This window comes from Zingiber officinale, chromosome 1A (genome assembly GCF_018446385.1).
Source record: "Zingiber officinale cultivar Zhangliang chromosome 1A, Zo_v1.1, whole genome shotgun sequence".
NCBI classification, from domain to species: Eukaryota; Viridiplantae; Streptophyta; class Magnoliopsida; order Zingiberales; family Zingiberaceae; genus Zingiber; species Zingiber officinale.
In genome coordinates this window covers 14,327,989-14,345,012 of record NC_055987.1, presented here as the reverse complement: position 1 = coordinate 14,345,012, position 17,024 = coordinate 14,327,989, and the positions used below count along the sequence as shown (strand labels likewise).

At 39.9% G+C, this 17,024-nt stretch overlaps 1 protein-coding gene across 1 annotated transcript in view; it reads right to left on the bottom strand.

Annotated features, from left to right (window-relative positions):
* LOC121996647 (uncharacterized mitochondrial protein AtMg00860-like) overlaps positions 1-13,843 on the bottom strand; it is a 48,318-nt gene extending 34,475 nt beyond the window's left edge. Inside the window, exon 1 of the mRNA XM_042550680.1 lies at positions 13,251-13,843. Coding sequence (XP_042406614.1) covers positions 13,251-13,843 — 593 coding nt within the window. The remainder of the gene's footprint in view (positions 1-13,250) is intronic.
* Positions 13,844-17,024: the final 3,181 nt, after the last annotated feature.

Below are 17,024 nucleotides of genomic sequence, written 5' to 3'. Positions count from 1 at the left end.
AGAGGGACATGCAACTATAGAGGTTCTCAATAACTGTGTAGGATGATGTAAGATATTTTGATGTTTTTGATAAGAAATACAAGTTCTTACCAACTTGTTGGCATCTTCATGTAGAGTAGGCCAGAAATATCCTGCTAGCAGAATTTTGCGAGCCAAAGATCTCCCCCATATATGACTACCACATGAAACTTGATGGACTTCTCGTAAAATAAACTGTATATCTTCTGTGCCAATACACTTGAGCAAAGGTATGGAAAAAGCTCTTTTATATAACTGTTCTCCTACCATAGTGTATTGAGCAACTCTCTTCTTAAATACCCTTGCCTGTTCTGTATTACTGGGAAGAATACCTTGCTGCAAATACAATATGATTTGAGCCCTCCAATCACCTTGAATTTTTGCTTCAGCCTGTCTTTCAATACAAGATATTAACAGAGTTTGTTCTACGGGCCGATCTAGACTCCATGACACTATAGCAGAGGCCAACTTAGCCAATTCATCTGCTACCTGATTTTCAGATCGAGGAATTTTTTGTATATTCACTTCTTGAAACTGGGACTTCAACTTATCGAATGCTTCAGCATATAACTTAAGCCTGTCATTATTGATTTCAAAATTACCTAATAGTTGTTGAGCTGTTAATTGATAATCAGAATAGATAAGGACTCGAGCCGCCCCTATATGCCGAGCGGCTTGCAATCCTGTTATCAGGGCTTCATATTCTGCTTCATTGTTGGTAGCTCTGTAATTCAGTCTGATGGAGAGTTGAAGTCTGTCTTCCCTTGGAGATATAAGAAGAACACCAATTCTACTGCCTTGTCTAGTTGAAGAGCCATCTACATAAACTTTCCAAATGTTTTCTTCCTCAGGGCCTTGAACTTCTATGATGAAGTCCGCTAGAGCTTGTGCCTTGATAGCCGAGCGAGGTTGATATTAAATGTCATATTCCCCAAGTTCAGGTGTCCTTTGATCAGTTGACATGATGTCTCTGGGTTAAGTAACACCCGTCCAAGAGTACTGTTGGTTAATACAATGATCTCATGTGCTAAGAAATATGGGCGCAACCTCCGAGCAGTCAATACTAGGGCATAAGCTAATTTTTCTAGTGTAGTGTATCTACACTTAGCTCCTTTTAATAAATGGCTAGAAAAATATACAGGTTGTTGTTCCTTTCCTTCTTGTCTGACTAATACAGAACCTACAGCATTTTCATTAGCCGACAAATATACCCAAAGAGTCTCTCCTACTATCAGTTTAGCCAATACAAGGAGAGTAGACAAATAATCTTTCAATTCTTGGAAAGCCTTATCACATTCTTCATTCCACTGAAATTTATTGTCCTTTCTAAGTATTTTAAAGAAATGGAAGCTACGATCGGCCGACCTAGAAATGAATCTAGACAAGGCTGTAATTCGGCCTGTCAGTCTCTGAGCTTCTCTCATGTTGCGCGGTGGCTCCATGTTGTGCAGTGCCTTGACCTTGCTTGGGTTGGCCTCTATCCCTCGTTCGAACACCATATATCCCAGGAACTTTCCCCCTTTCGCGCCGAATAAACATTTGCTTGGATTTAATTTGAGCCCATATTGCCTCAATGTCTTGCAGGTCTCCTCTACGTCCCTGCATAGATCAGCAGCTTGAAGAGACTTAATTAAGATGTCATCAACATATACTTCCATATTTCTACCAATCTTCTTCTGGAAGACCTTATTCATAAGCCTTTGATAGGTTGCTCCTGCATTTTTTAGTCCGAAAGGCATAACATTATAACAATAAGTACCTTCAGATGTTATAAAACTGACCTTTTCTTGATCTTCTTTAGCTAAGGGAACCTTATGATAGCCCTGATAAGCGTCTAGCATAGAGATGTATTTGCATCCCGCAGTGGAGTCTACCAATTGATCGATCCTAGGTAATGGATAATAGTCTTTTGGGCAAGTTCTGTTGAGATCCCGGAAATCAATGCAGACTCGCCATTTGTTTCCAGGCTTAGCGACTAACACTACATTAGCTAGCCAGTTTGGAAATTGTACTTCCCTGATGTAACCAGCTTCCATAAGTTTAGTTATTTCTTCTTTGATGATCTGGTTTTGTTCCGCGCTAAAACTCCTTTTTCTTTGCATGACCGGGCGGGCATCTGGGAAGACATGCAAAGAATTCTCCATGACTGTAGGAGAAACGCCCGAGACTTCTTTGGGCGTCCAGGCAAATACATCATTATTCTACTTCAGGCATTGCACCAATTCGGCTTTCAAAGCAGGATCAAGATCAGCCGCAATATATGTAGTGGCTTCAGGCCGACCAGCCTGGATCTGAACTTCTTCCTTCTCTTCATAAACCAGGATGGGCTGCTTCTCCCGAATGGCATTAACTTCCATTCTTTGAATCTTTTGGGCGGTGTTAGCTTTATTCCGAATTATTTCCACATAACATTTTCAGACTGTCTTCTGATCACCTCGCACCTCCCCGACTCGGTCATCCACAGGAAATTTAATCTTCTGACAAAAAGTAGAAACGACCGCCCTAAACTCGTTTAAGGTGGGCTGACCCAATATCATGTTATAAGAGGATGGAGCATCTACTACCATGAAATAAGATCTTCTTGTTCTCATCAGAGGCTCTTCTCCCAAAGATATGGCCAACTTTATTTGGCCTAACGGTTGTACTTTATTGCCTGTGAATCCGTATAGAGGAGTAACGATCTGTTAAAGTTCACTCAGATCAATTTGCAGTTGATTGAAAGCCTTCTTGAATATAATATTAACAGAACTGCCTGTGTCTATGAAGGTACGAGAAATGGTGTAGTTGGCTATCACGGCCTTGATAATTAGGGCATCATCATGGGGTATTTCCACCCCCTCAAGATCTCTAGGTCTCGGGACCGGCCGCTCATTCCATGCTACACCCCATGGCATGAATTTCCGGTCTTCGAGCGTGCGCCTTTCGGGCCCTATTAGAATCCCCATCAGTGGGTCCACCTGCAATCATATTGATATTTCCCCGAGCGGCATTACTCCTGTTTTCTTCCTACCGAGTTGTTATAGCTTCAGAAGGTGCTTTCTCTGACACTTGGCTTGTACCGTCCGGGACTGGCAATGCATCCTGCCGAGGCTCGACCAGGCGATATTCTAATTTAAGTGGGCTTTGCTGCCTGGGGTATTGCTGCCGATAATAATTTTGCCTTTGATATCGCTCCCTATTAGCTCGTTTATTTCTTAACACAAAACAATCTTCAGTATGATGACTACTAGTTTTATGATAAGTGCACCATCTCCTTGGTGCCTCGGGCTGTATTTCCACGTGTTGTACAGCTTGTGGGCGATAGTCTGGTTGACGGTGAAGCGGATGAGCTGCTCTAGGCCCTCTTGGTGGAGGAATAGGGGCCGGAGCTTTCTCCTTAACGTGGACAGGAGAAGAGGTAGCACCCTCCTTCCTACGAGCGGCTTGAGCCTCCTCCACATTAATGAATTCAGTAGCGCGCTCGATTAAGGAATCAAAATTAACAGGAGGATTTCTTACTAAATCTTTAAAGAAATCATTATCATTTAGACCTTGAGAAAAAGCACTCACTAAGATTTCTGTGGTAGCATTAGGTACATCGATGGCTACCTGATTGAATCTTTTGATGTACGCTCGGATGGATTCTTTGGAAGCTTGTTCAATTGAAAATAGACTCCAAGGGGTTTTATGATATCTTTTGTTGCTGGAGAAATGGTGTAGAAAAACTTTCTTGAAGTCTTTAAATTTACGAATAGACTTCTCTGGCAATCTTTTGAACTAGCGCTGTGCGGCTCCTCCTAGGGTAGTAAGAAATATTCGACACTTTACCCCGTCAGAGAATTGTTGTAATAATGTTACGTTCTCAAATTTCAACAGATGATCCTCTGGATCTGTTGTTCCAGTGTACTCGCCAATCTGAAGATTTTGATACCGCTTAGGAAGCGGATCATCCAATACACTCTGAGAGAATGGGGAAATGACCTTCTCTGGTGGGCTATTGCTGGTTATCATTTTGATCTTACGCTTTTCTTTGTCTGGTACTTCACCAGAGGATTCTTGAAACACGGGCCTCCTACCCCCTTGCTCCATGGGAGTGCGAAGAAAGGCTCGTGGGCTTCTTATAGGAGAAACAGCAGCTGGAGGAAAATACGCCTGTTCCTCTTCTTCCAGTTCCTTTCCTTTTCGATGCTCAGTAGTTGAAATCGTCGGATTATGAGCCGTTGGCAGAGTAGCTCCTGTGTGAGCCTGAAGTTGTTGTTGTTGTTGTTGTAAGGCTTTTTGTATATGAGAATTGATGAGGATGTCCAGATCCTCATGACTAATAGTGAGTAGGTTTGATTTTCCGGCCTCTTCCATCTTGTAGTCTCAGATTTAGGTGAAGTTCCCACAAACGACGCCAAATTTGATCCTGTCTGGGAAGCTGAACAAGATGGAGATCCGGAAGAAAGAAACCCACCGCGCTGATGAAGAATACTGTCCGCAGAATACCGATCCGAGAAACCCAAAGCGGATCGGGAAAAAATAAAGTCACCGAAGGTTTTCCTCGCACGAAGACCCGATGACGAAGAAGAAATCCAAATCTGAAGAGAAGAAACTCAGATCCGAAGCTTCCAAGACTTCCTGCGCACAAGAGACCAACCAACACTATCGTCAGTGACCTAAGACCGGGGTGGGAATCCCTGGCTAGGCCCTCCGACGCTCAAGTCAGTGATTTCTCTCGGTGTGGAAGAAGGAAGAAGAAGATGAACAATAGTCGGAAAAATAGGGTTATGAATGTGCACAATGATGTGAACTTACCTTGCCAACAGAGAGGATTCCCCCTTTTATACCACTTCATATAACCTCCGTAGCCATGAAGTGGACCCCGGTTTGTTTAGAGTTTGTTATGAGATGATGTCAGCTGCGTACTTGTAATAAATGACTTTTAAGGAATCTTTCTTGTACCCCAGATGTACCTCCTTTTTCGTTTAGCACCTGCAAAATAATCTAAAAACACATTTCCCGACGAAATATATAACACTTGTCATGTGATTACATATTGCAGATATCATCATTAATTATCCTATTTGAAAAATTTATCTCTATTCTTCCTCATGAGGCTTCTGTCTGCGCCCTTCTATGTTATTTATCCTACCTAGCAATAGGCCATATTTTATCAGGTATTTTTCCATGGTGTTGGTCGACCTGGCTGATATTAACCTTCCTTCTTTAGGGCATGTCGCGATCGATACTATTCTACATGCTTCAGAAGTATCTCCCGGCCGATATTAGCCTATTTCCTTTGAGGTATATAGATCTTCCTCTTGGGAAGCATATTTTGGTCGATATAAACTTATCTCTTATTGAGGTATGTCCCGACCGATATTAGCCTACCTCCTTTGAGGTTTACGCCAAGTGATATGGATCTTTCTCCCTTGAAGGCATATCCCGGCCGATATTAGCCTACCTCCTTTGAGGTATATAGATCTTCCTCCTGGGAAGCATATTTTAGTCGATATAGACTTACCTCTTATTGAGGCATGTCCCGGCCGATATTAACCTACCTCCTTTGAGGTATATAGATCTTCCTCCTAGGAAGCATATTTCGGTTGATATAGACTTACTTCTTATTGAGGTATGTCCCAGCCGATATTAGCCTACTTCCTTTGAGGTATATAGATCTTCCTTCTGGGAAGCATATTTTGGTCGATATAAACTTACTTCTTATTGAGGTATGTCCCGGCCGATATTAGCCTACCTCCTTTGAGGTATATAGATTTTCCTCCTGGGAAGCATATTTCGGTCGATATAAACTTATCTCCCTTGGAGGTATATCCCGGCCGATATTAGCCTATCTCCTTTAGGGCATATTCCGGCCGAGATTAGCATACCTCCTTCGAGGTATATCCCGGCCGATATCAGCCTATCTCCTTGGTTTTATTACCTCCTTTCCCTTCCTTATCGGGGACCCACAAAACCTAACCCATATTAACGGTGATTGATCGACGCCAGTCCTTAGCCAGATTGTGGAGCACTAGCGGCGCGAGTAGGCAGCAGAAGGCTGGCTGTCGTGCCCGTCGTGACTGCGACCTACGCCGATAGCCATGAGAGTTGCGTCGTGGGTACCCAACCCTCGTAGTCGTAGGTGCCAGCGCTCGTCGACTGGCGGTCGGCTCAGGGAGGAAGAGGCGACGAATTGGGAGGAGAGAAAAGGGATCGGGATCGGGGAAGAGATGAAGCAAATAACAAAAATTAGGGATAGGTAAAACTATATAACCATAGGTTAAATCAATTAAACCTAAAATTAATCCCTCAATCAACTCCCAACTTAAATGGTGTTCCAAACAGGCCTCCACTTTACCCCGAATCTATCCCCTTAAAACACATCATACAAGCTCCAATTAAATCCCATAAAATTTTTAAAAATTCCCAAAAAATCCAATAAAATTATTTATCAAATAACCTTATTATTTAATTATTATTTGGGATACCATATTTTATATTCTTCCCCCATAACAAAAATTTGGTCCCCAAATTTACTGTTCAATTCAGGGACCCTCATTCAAGAGTAACAACCAAACAACATACTCATATATCACTCCATCTAAGTATCATAACAAATCTCCTACTGTAAAAGATGACTCTGTGGATTATGAGCTCATCATACTTCCGTTACTCAACCACTGCTGTCTAACCAGCTATAGATAAATCAACTACTTTCTAAAATCCATAATGCACTATCAACACATCCTCCAACATCTATATAGGGCGCTCAAACTATCCATCTGTTTGATGGTGAAAATTTATACTAAAGTAAAGCTCCTAACCCAAAGTCTATTGTAAAATCTGCCACTATCGTGATGTGAATCACGGATCTCCATCCGATACAATACTCAGAGATATACCATGAGATCCGGTAATCTCTCTAAAGTAAAACCCTACTAAATGATACAAAGGGGTCCACCCTATAGTGTTGGTGCGGGAAGCATCCGACGATCGAACCTGAGTTTTGATAATGGCAAAGGATTCAAAGTTAAGGTTTGTGGTGATCTAACATGTTGAATAAGTGTTTCAGGAAAGTCCTAGCTGCGGTTAGGCAAAGGGAAAATCCTAAGGGGTGGTAACCTTAGGTCCTAGGGGCGGTAACCCTAGGTGAGGGAAAATCCTAAGGGGTGGTAACCTTAGGTCCTAGGGGGCGGTTGTTGGTTGCTACTCGGAAAACCTAATGGTTCCACTGTACAAAAATTTTGTACTAAGGTCTGAACCTTTTCCTAGCTACCATGTGTTCTTTTAAATTAAACTTGGATCGCCTGTGGAACTTAACACGTTTGATCCAAAGTTTAATCTATTTGTTCTTTTAGGTTTTGACTTGGATCTCCTGCGGAACTTAACACGTTCGATCCAAATCACCTAAGTTATTAATTTCATTAAATATTAATTTCCATAATTGGTTCCTTCACCTAAGTTATTAATTTCATTAAATATTAATTTCCATAATTGGTTCCTAGTACTGACGTGGCGAGGCACATGGCCTTCTTGGATATGGGAGCAACCACCACCGACTAGACAAAACCTTTTAAGGAAAACTAATATTTAATTTCCTAAAATAACTTTAGGTTAACCGAAAGGAACAATCAAATCACAAGGAAAAGAAAAAAAAAACAAAGAACACAACATCGAAAACAAATTCGAAATACTAGAATCGCATGCCTCTTGTATTTGGTATTATTTCCAAAAATAACTAGTATGATGCGGAAAGGAAAAATACTAGTTATACCTTTTAGAAAGACCTCTTGATCTTCTACCGTATTCCTCTTCTAACCTCGGACGTTGTGTGGGCAACGATCTTCCGAGATGAGAACCACCAAGCACCTTCTTCTTCCTTACAAGTTTCGGTCATCAAAACTTTTCCTAGGATGAAGAGGTTCGGCCACCACCACCATGCTCCAAGGGATGCTAGAAAAGAGGCTTCTTTTCTCTCCTTCTTCTCCTTCTTAGATCCGGCCACCAAAGCTATCTCCACCATGAGAAGGTTTCGGCCACACAAAGGAGTGGAGAGGAAAGAAAGGGCCGGCCACACCCAAGGAAGAAAAGAGGGAGAAAATAATAGAGTTGTTCCTCATGAAGCCTCCTCTACCCCCTCTTTTATAATCCTTGGTCTTTGGCAAATAAGGAAAATTTAATAAAAACTTCCTTAATTCTTTTGCCATTGAAAAGGAAAATTTATTTAATTAAAAATAATTTTCTTTTCATCATGATAATGGCCGGCCACCTTTAATCCCTTAATCAAGGAAATTTTAATTCACACAAGAATTAAAACTTCCTAATTTGCTTCCGGAAATTTATAAAAATTTCTCAAATAATTTTTCCCTTCATGGTGGTTAATAAAAAAGAAATTTTATAAATTAAAATCTTTCTTTTAAACATGTGGATAAAAAGAAAGTTATCTCTAAAAATTAAAATCTCTTTCAATCTACAAATAAGGAAAGATATCAAATCTTTTCTTAATCTTTTGTAGAAACTTATAAAAGAGAATATTTAATTTTTAAACTCTCTTTTAAATAATGAACATGTTTAAAAAGGAAAGTTTTCATAAAATTTAAAATCCACCTTTTAATCAACAAATAAGGAAAGATTTCAAAATTTTAAACTCTCTTTTAAACATGTGGAAGATTTACAAATAAGAAAAGTTTTTAATAAAAATTAAAACCATCCTTTTAATCTACAAATAAGGAAAGAGATTAATCTCTTCTCTTAATCTTTTGTAGAAAGCTATAAAAGGAAATTTTAATTTTTAAACTCTCTTTTAAATCATGATATCCACATAAGAAATAATTTTAATAAAAAAACCCTTTTAATATTCTAGTGGCCGGCCACCTAAGCTTGGGACCCAAGCTTTGGCCGGCCACCAACTTGGCTCAACCATTTGGTCTTGGCCGACCCTAGCTTGGGTTCCAAACTAGCTTGGCCGGCCCCATTGGATGGGTAAGAAGGTGGATATGTGGTGGGTATAAATCTCTATATACAAGAGGCTACGATAGGGACCGAGAGGAGCAATTGGTTTTGGTCTCCCGATGAAATTAAGCATCCCGTGTTCTGTAACGCCCGCCCTTCCCGGTAGCACTAAGGCCACCCCGGAGGGACAGACATCACTGAAACATAGACATCAATTATACTAATGCATATGGATTCATGGCAGCGGAAGACTTATTTAAATTTTTTTTTTCTTTTATCATATGCATTTAGTTTACTTATCATGGCATGTGAATCAAAGCATACTGAACATTATCATCATATCATCATTATTCTAACATGAGTAAAATATCATAAGTGTATGAAATACTAGCTGAAATCATCATCATAAGCATAGGTCCAACATTGCTCACATGCATAACTTAGATAATTCAAAGAAACTTAAATAGATCTATCCACCAGCACTTCCACACACATTTTCCTTGCCTTTCCTGCTCTGCTCCCCTTAAACAATCCATTCCTTGCCTTTATCTGCAGTACAAGGAAAACAGTGTAGCTATAAGCCAAAGGCTTAGTGAGATCCTTGCCTACCCATAAATCCGAAAAACACATAACATAACATAACATGTAGAAAACATAGCATAGCATAACATAGCATGGAGAGTCATAACATAGAACATATTTTATCATGTAAGAACCATAACAACTCATAGCATAACATGAGAGAAAGCAGAACATAATATATTATATCACATAAGGAGCATAACATATCAAAGTATATCATGTGAGTGCATATCATGATTCATATCACATTCTGTAAACACATATCATGAAGCCTATCATATCATGTAAACATGTATCATAACTCATACCTGTTCATAAGGGTGCATCAACATAATTTCATAAATATGTGCATGTAGATGCAATATGTATATTTTTAAAACATGTATCATGGAATGCACATATGCATCATGCTTCTTTCAAAACATATAGTATACATACTTGAATATCATATCATCATCATGAGAAGGGCCCTGGCTTGTACCACATGTAAACATAAATGCGCGCAATCCCTAGGACAGGGTAGCTAGCCCCGAACCTACTAGGGATCTAGGTCCGTTCATAGTCCGTCGACCTAGGGGCGTACGAGGAGCCATCCCTTAACGAGGTCCGTTCATAGTCCGTCGACCCCGGGGCGCTTATGGAGCCCACCCTTGGTACAAGTCATACAAAGTAAAATATCATGCATATCATATCTCGTCATGTCATACATGTCATAATTCTTGTCATATCATTAAGAGAGCTCTTGATCCCAACTTAAGGGAAGCATCTCTTTACCATAGCATGAAGAGTGCTCTTGATCCCAACTTAAGGGAAGCAACTCTTTTCCATAACATGAAGAGTGCTCTTGGTCCCAGCTTAAGGGAAGCAACTCTTTAGGCTTTTCTTCTTACATAAGTCATTCATACATGCATTATGAAACATAACATGTTCTTATCATAACATAAAGCATAACATGTCATTTTCATATCATCAAACATGGCATATCATCTCATGAACTTAGCATACATATCATGAACATGGCATATCATATCATGAGTCTAGCATATCATATCATTAACATGGCATATCATGTCATAAGTCTATCATGTCATATCATAAACATGGCACATCTTATCATAAGACATAGAAATGCAACATATCATAAAGCATGAAAGCTTACTCCACTTATATATCAAAGACTACATATCATGAAAATGCCTAAGCATGTTTGGTTAGGTTTAAACTCTTTCCTAACCCAATTTATCCATCTTGGCCGAACCATATCAGTAGGTTTCATCCTCATTTCATTCCATATTAAGCATAGAACTTACCCACATAACATGTAAAACTTAATCTAAGCACATACAAGGTAATATACTTCATGAATAAGCATGTTTGAGTTCAAAACTCTAACCTTAACCCATTTATCTCAATTTGGACAAAACATATCAGTAGGGTTCTTATATCATTTGGTTCCATATGAAGCATAAAACTTATCCACATAGCATGTAAACTTGATCTAAGCACATACAAGGCAATATACTTCATGAATAAGCATGTTTGAGTTCAAAACTCTAACCTTAACCCATTTATCTCAATTTGGACAAAACATATCAGTAGGGTTCTTATATCATTTGGTTCCATATGAAGCATAAAACTTATCCCCATAGCATGTAAACTTGATCTAAGCACATACAAGGCATTGTACTTCATGAATAAGCATGGTTTGAGTTCAAAACTCTAACTCTAACCCATTTATTTCAATTTGGCTGAAACATATCAGTAGGATTTCATATCATTCTACTCCATAAGAAGCATAAGTCTTAAACATGTAACATGCACATTTAATCTAAGTTCCTATAGAGCATAGTACAAGTACCTACAAGGAACCATACTTCATGAATAAGCCTATTTGAGTTCAAAACTCTAACCTAACCCTTTTATTTTCATTTGGCCGAAACATATCAGTAGGGTTTCATGTCTTTTTATCCCTTAGGAAGCATAAAACTTAAACATGTAGCATGCACATTTAATCTAAGTACCTATAGAATATTGTACAAGTACTTACAAGGAACCATACTTCATGAATAAGCCTATTTGAGTTCAAAACTCTAACCCTAACCCTTTTATTTTCATTTGGCCGAATCATATCAGTAGAGTTCCATATCATTTTATTCCATAAGAAGCATAAAACTTAAACTTATAACAAGCCCATTTAATCTAAGTGCCTACAAGGTATTGTACTTCATGTTCTAAGCATATTTGAGTTCAAAAACTTAAACTCTAACCCATTTATTCAATTTGGCCAACCATATCAGTAGGGTTTACTACCATTTCATTCCATATGAAGCATAAAAAACTTAGTTATAAACATGTAAAAATTCATACATCACAAAGAGGTACAACTAGTATGGTTTCTAACTAAAATTCTTGACCTAAGGCCTTATAATCAATTTGGCCGAACCATATAGATAGGTTTCTCTTTTTTTTTTTCTTCACAACATGAAGAATGAAGACTAAACTAACAACATATGAAATTCATATATCATAGAGTAGAAATTTAAGCATGTGATCAAAGAAAAACTTGTTCTAGATCCTTTCTTCCATCCTTGGCCGAATCATGCAACAAGTTCTAAATTTCTTTTTTTTTTTTTATAACATGAAGCATCTCTTATCACTTGTTAACCCTAAGTGACTACCTATTCTTTATCTTGACCATCTTCTTTCAAGAAAAGTTTTAGAGTTTCGAAAGAGAAAAACATTCTAAAAACCGAAGCTACTTGTACTGCAGTGAGGGGATACTCACATCCTTGCGCTTGTTTTCCTTAGAGATTTAACCTTTTGTTGTGGATCCTTTCTAGAGAGGGGAAGCTTCCTTGCTCCTTGGTCTCGGCAAGAAGAAGGAATGGGTGAAGAAGGGGGCACGGTGAAGGAGGAAGGAGTAAGAGAGTGAATGAGAAAAATGCCAACTCATTTTAATTTCTTCCTTTTATTCATCATGAGAGGAGGAAGGAAAAATATATTTTTATTCCTCCTTTCTTTTAGTCTCTTCATCATTAAGAAAAGTCTAGATACATCCCTTCTTGGTGAGTAAGAAAGGAATATTCTAGAGCATCTCTTCATTAGAGAGGGAGAAGACAACTCTCACTTCTCCTTCTAAGAGAAGAGCCTTTTCTTCTTACATTTAATTATGGTTTCCCTCTCTTTCCTTACAATAATTTCTCTTGGTCTAGTGGTTATCTTATTCAGGTATCTAATGAGAGATCTAGAGTTCAAGTCCTAGACCTTATGTATTTTTATTTCTATTTTATTTGTTTAAGTGTTCGGCTAGGAGCAAAAATTCAACTAAAGCATATATGTTTTTCTTTATTCATGATAGAATATTCTAGAATTTTGCTAAGGACCCTATGGGTGTTACAGTCTCCCATACCTCATAAAAGTTCGTCCTCGAACTTAAAATAAGAATTCCGGTAACTCAGAACTTCCTACCGAGCACATCTGCTACCTTGTTTGCTTTTCCCGGATGATAAAAGATCTCGCAGTCATAATCCTTGACTAGCTCGAGCCATCTCCGTTGTCGCATGTTTAGGTCTTTCTGTGTAAAGAAATATTTCAGACTCTGGTGATCTGTATAAATTTTACACTGGACCCCATATAGATAATGCCTCCATATCTTGAGAGAAAAGACTACAGCGGCTAGCTCTAAATCATGTGTGGGATAATTCTTTTCATGCTCCTTAAGTTGTCGAGAGGCATACGCAATGACTTTTCCATTCTGCATAAGTACAGCTCTGAGTCCCAACCTGGAAGCATCGCTGTACATATCGAATCCCTCGTTACTTTCTGGAAGAGTGAGAATTGGGGCACTAGTCAATTTTCTCTTCAACTCCGCGAAGCTTCTCTCACAATCCTCCGTCCATTCATACCTTTTGTTCTTCTTGGTGAGGGCCGTCATGGGAGCTGCAATTCTGGAAAAACCCTCTACGAATTTCCGATAATAGCCGGCTAGTCCGAGGAAACTTCGGATCTCACTGGCATTCTTTGGTCTGTTCCAGTTACTCACGGCTTCTATCTTGCTTGGGTCTACCATAATTCCGTCCTTAGAGATCACGTGACGCAAAAACGACACCTGGTCAAGCCAAAATTCGCACTTTGAGAATTTGGCATACAATTGTCTCTCCCGGAGAATTTGTAATGTTATGCTCAGGTGCTCAGCATGCTCTTCCTGGGTCTTCAAGTAGATAAGAATATCGTCGATGAAGACTATCACAAATTTATCGAGATATTCCGAGAACACTCGATTCATCAATTCCATAAATAGGGCAGGAGCATTTGTAACTCCGAAGGGCATTACTATGAATTCATAATGTCCGTATCTCGTTCGGAAGGCCGTCTTTGGTATATCATCTTGTTTCACTTTCACTTGATGATAGCCAGATCTCAGATCAATCTTGGAGAAGATGGTGGCACCTTTCAATTAATCAAATAAGTCATCAATCCGAGGTAAAGGGTACCTGTTCTTGATTGTTACTTTATTCAGCGCTCGGTAATCTATGCACATTCGCATAGATCCATCCCTTTTCTTCACAAATAGTACGGGAGCTCCCCATGGAGAGTGGCTAGGGCGAATAAGTCCCTTGTCAAGTAACTCCCGTAACTGTTCCTGTAGCTCTTTCAATTCAGCTGGCGCCATACGGTAGGGTGCCTTAGAGATCGGTTTAGTTCCAGGAATCAATTCGATCTCAAATTCAATTTCTCTGTCAGGTGCTAACCCTGGCAGTTCATCGGGGAAGACATCTGGAAAGTTGCATACAACTCTGACATTCTCTAGCTTCTGATCCTCTGCTCTACTTGCATCGACCACATGTGCTAGAAACCCCGTGCATCCATTGCTCAACAGCTTCCGTGCTTCCAGAGCTGATAGGAATTTCTCAGTCTCTCCCCTTGGCATTCCGCTAAATTCAAATATCAATTCTGCCTCGGGCCGGAAGACCACCTTTCTTTTACGGCACTCAATCGAAGCTCCGTATTTGCTCAAGAAATCCATGCCCAATATTATATCATAATCCTACATATCCAGCACTATCAGATCACAGTATAGTTCCCTGTCTGCAATTCGGATAGGTGCGGCTCGCAGCATATGAGTGGATGGCATTACTTCTCCTAAAGGCAGGGTCGTTAAAAATTTGCCATCTAAGGCTTGCGGTGGCATATCTATCTTACTTGTGAAGGGTGTAGAGATAAACGAGTGTGTTGCCCCAGTGTCAAATAATACTGTAGCATACGACTGAAAATGAGTATCTGACCTGTGACAACAGTCGAAGCATTCGCCACATCTTCTCTAGTGAGGGAGTGGATCCTGGCATTCGTCCTAGCTGGCGGGGCTTCCAGTCTCCCTTGGCCAATTTGAGGGCCTTCTAGTGCAGCTTGCATTAGATGTAGCTGTGAAGGGGCACCTCTGTTCTGGATACTCTGCTGCTGAGGTGTCTGCATCTGAGTAGGACAATTTCTGGCCAAGTGTCCTTCCAATCCGCAGCTGTAGCACTTATTCGTGCCCACACGGCATTTTCCCGGATGCTTCTTTCCGCAGGTGGTGCACTGAGGAAACATTGGTTGCTTGTTCGCTGAACCACCCTGAGAACTGCTCCATTGTTTTCTCTTACCGTTGGAGTTTCCCTTCCAGTTGGTTCTGATATGTTGAGGTTTCTGAACTTGACTCTTACCCTCATTCATCGCCTTCTGATAGTGTTCAATGATCAAAGCACTGCTAATTAATTCCTCGGTGGTCTGTGGTCTATTAACGCCGCCGGCCACATTTAGGGCTATCTCGGGTCTGAGCATCTTCAGCATTAGTCTGACCCTTTCTCTTTCAGTACTGACCAGCTCTAGACATAGGCGTGCTAATCGGTTAAATTTCTTCACGGCCTCATTCACTGATAGGTCACCTTGCCGAAACTCGGTGAACTCATCGTAGTGTTTATTGGTCACCCGCATATGGAAGAACTCTTCAAGGAATTCAGTCTCGAAGTCTGTCCATCTCATCTGATTCACCTGTCTCTTTGCTTTGACTCGGTCCCACCACATTCTGGCATCGCCTGTAAGGCAAAATGATACACACTTAACCTTCTCGTGTTCAGGCTAATCTAAAAGCTCCACGATGCTTTCCACAGTCTTAAGCCACGCCTGAACATCCCATGGCTCACAATTTCCGGAGAAGGCTTCTGGCTTCAACCTCTGCCACTGAATCAGGTATGCCTCTTGTCGGACCACTGGAATAGGAACTACCGGTGGTACCGGTGTCAGAGTTACTGGTACAGCCGTAGGTATAATAGGTATCGCATTTGGGTTCCCTGGTGGTGTAACAGGATTCCCTTGCTGATTCATCAATGCAGTGATCGTTTGTTGCTGTTCCGTGACCTGACGCTGGAGCTCGGTAATCACATGCATCAGATCGGGTGGAGGTACCGTCTCATTTGCTCGGGTAGTTCGTGTTCTAACCATGCTTTATCTTCAATAATCACAATAAGCTAATATAAGTTATCATTATTCATAACCAGACTACCCTAAGGTTGTTATTGTTCCTAATCTACCATCATATATATCTAAGCTAAAAATGTGATAACTAAATAAATAAGATAATAAGCATGCATATTATCAAACATCATAAAGAAATAGATCAAGCATAAATATCACATCAAAATAAAATTTAAGCATAAAATTCTTACTTGGAGCGGCAGGATAAAGGCTTGATGTGTGTGTAGTGGAAGGTAGACCTGCTCTGATACCATACTTGTAACGCCCGCCCTTCCAGGTAGCACTAAGGCCACCCCGGAGGGACGGACGTCACTGAAACATAGACATCAATTATACTAATGCATATGGATTCATGGCAGCGGAAGACTTATTTAAAATTTTTTTCTTTTATCATATGCATTTAGTTTACTTATCATGGCATGTGAATCAAAGCATACTGAACATTATCATCATATCATCATTATTCTAACATGAGTAAAATATCATAAGTGTATGAAATACTAGCTGAAATCATCATCATAAGCATAGGTCCAACATTGTTCACATGCATAACTTAGATAATTCAAAGAAACTTAAATAGATTTATCCACCAGCACTTCCACACACATCTTCCTTGCCTTTCCTGCTCTGCTCCCCTTAAACAATCCATTCCTTGCCTTTATCTACAGTACAAGGAAAACGTGTAGCTATAAGCCAAAGGCTTAGTGAGATCCTTGCCTACCCATAAATCCGAAAAACACGTAACATAACATAACATGTAGAAAACATAGCATAGCATAACATAGCATGGAGTCATAACATAGAACATATTTTATCATGTAAAAACCATAACAACTCATAGCATAACATGAGAGAAAGTAGAACATAATATATCATATCACATAAGGAGCATAACATATCAAAGTATATCATGTGAGTGCATATCATGATTCATATCACATTCTGTAAGCACATATCATGAAGCCTATCATATCATGTAAACATGTATCATAACTCAT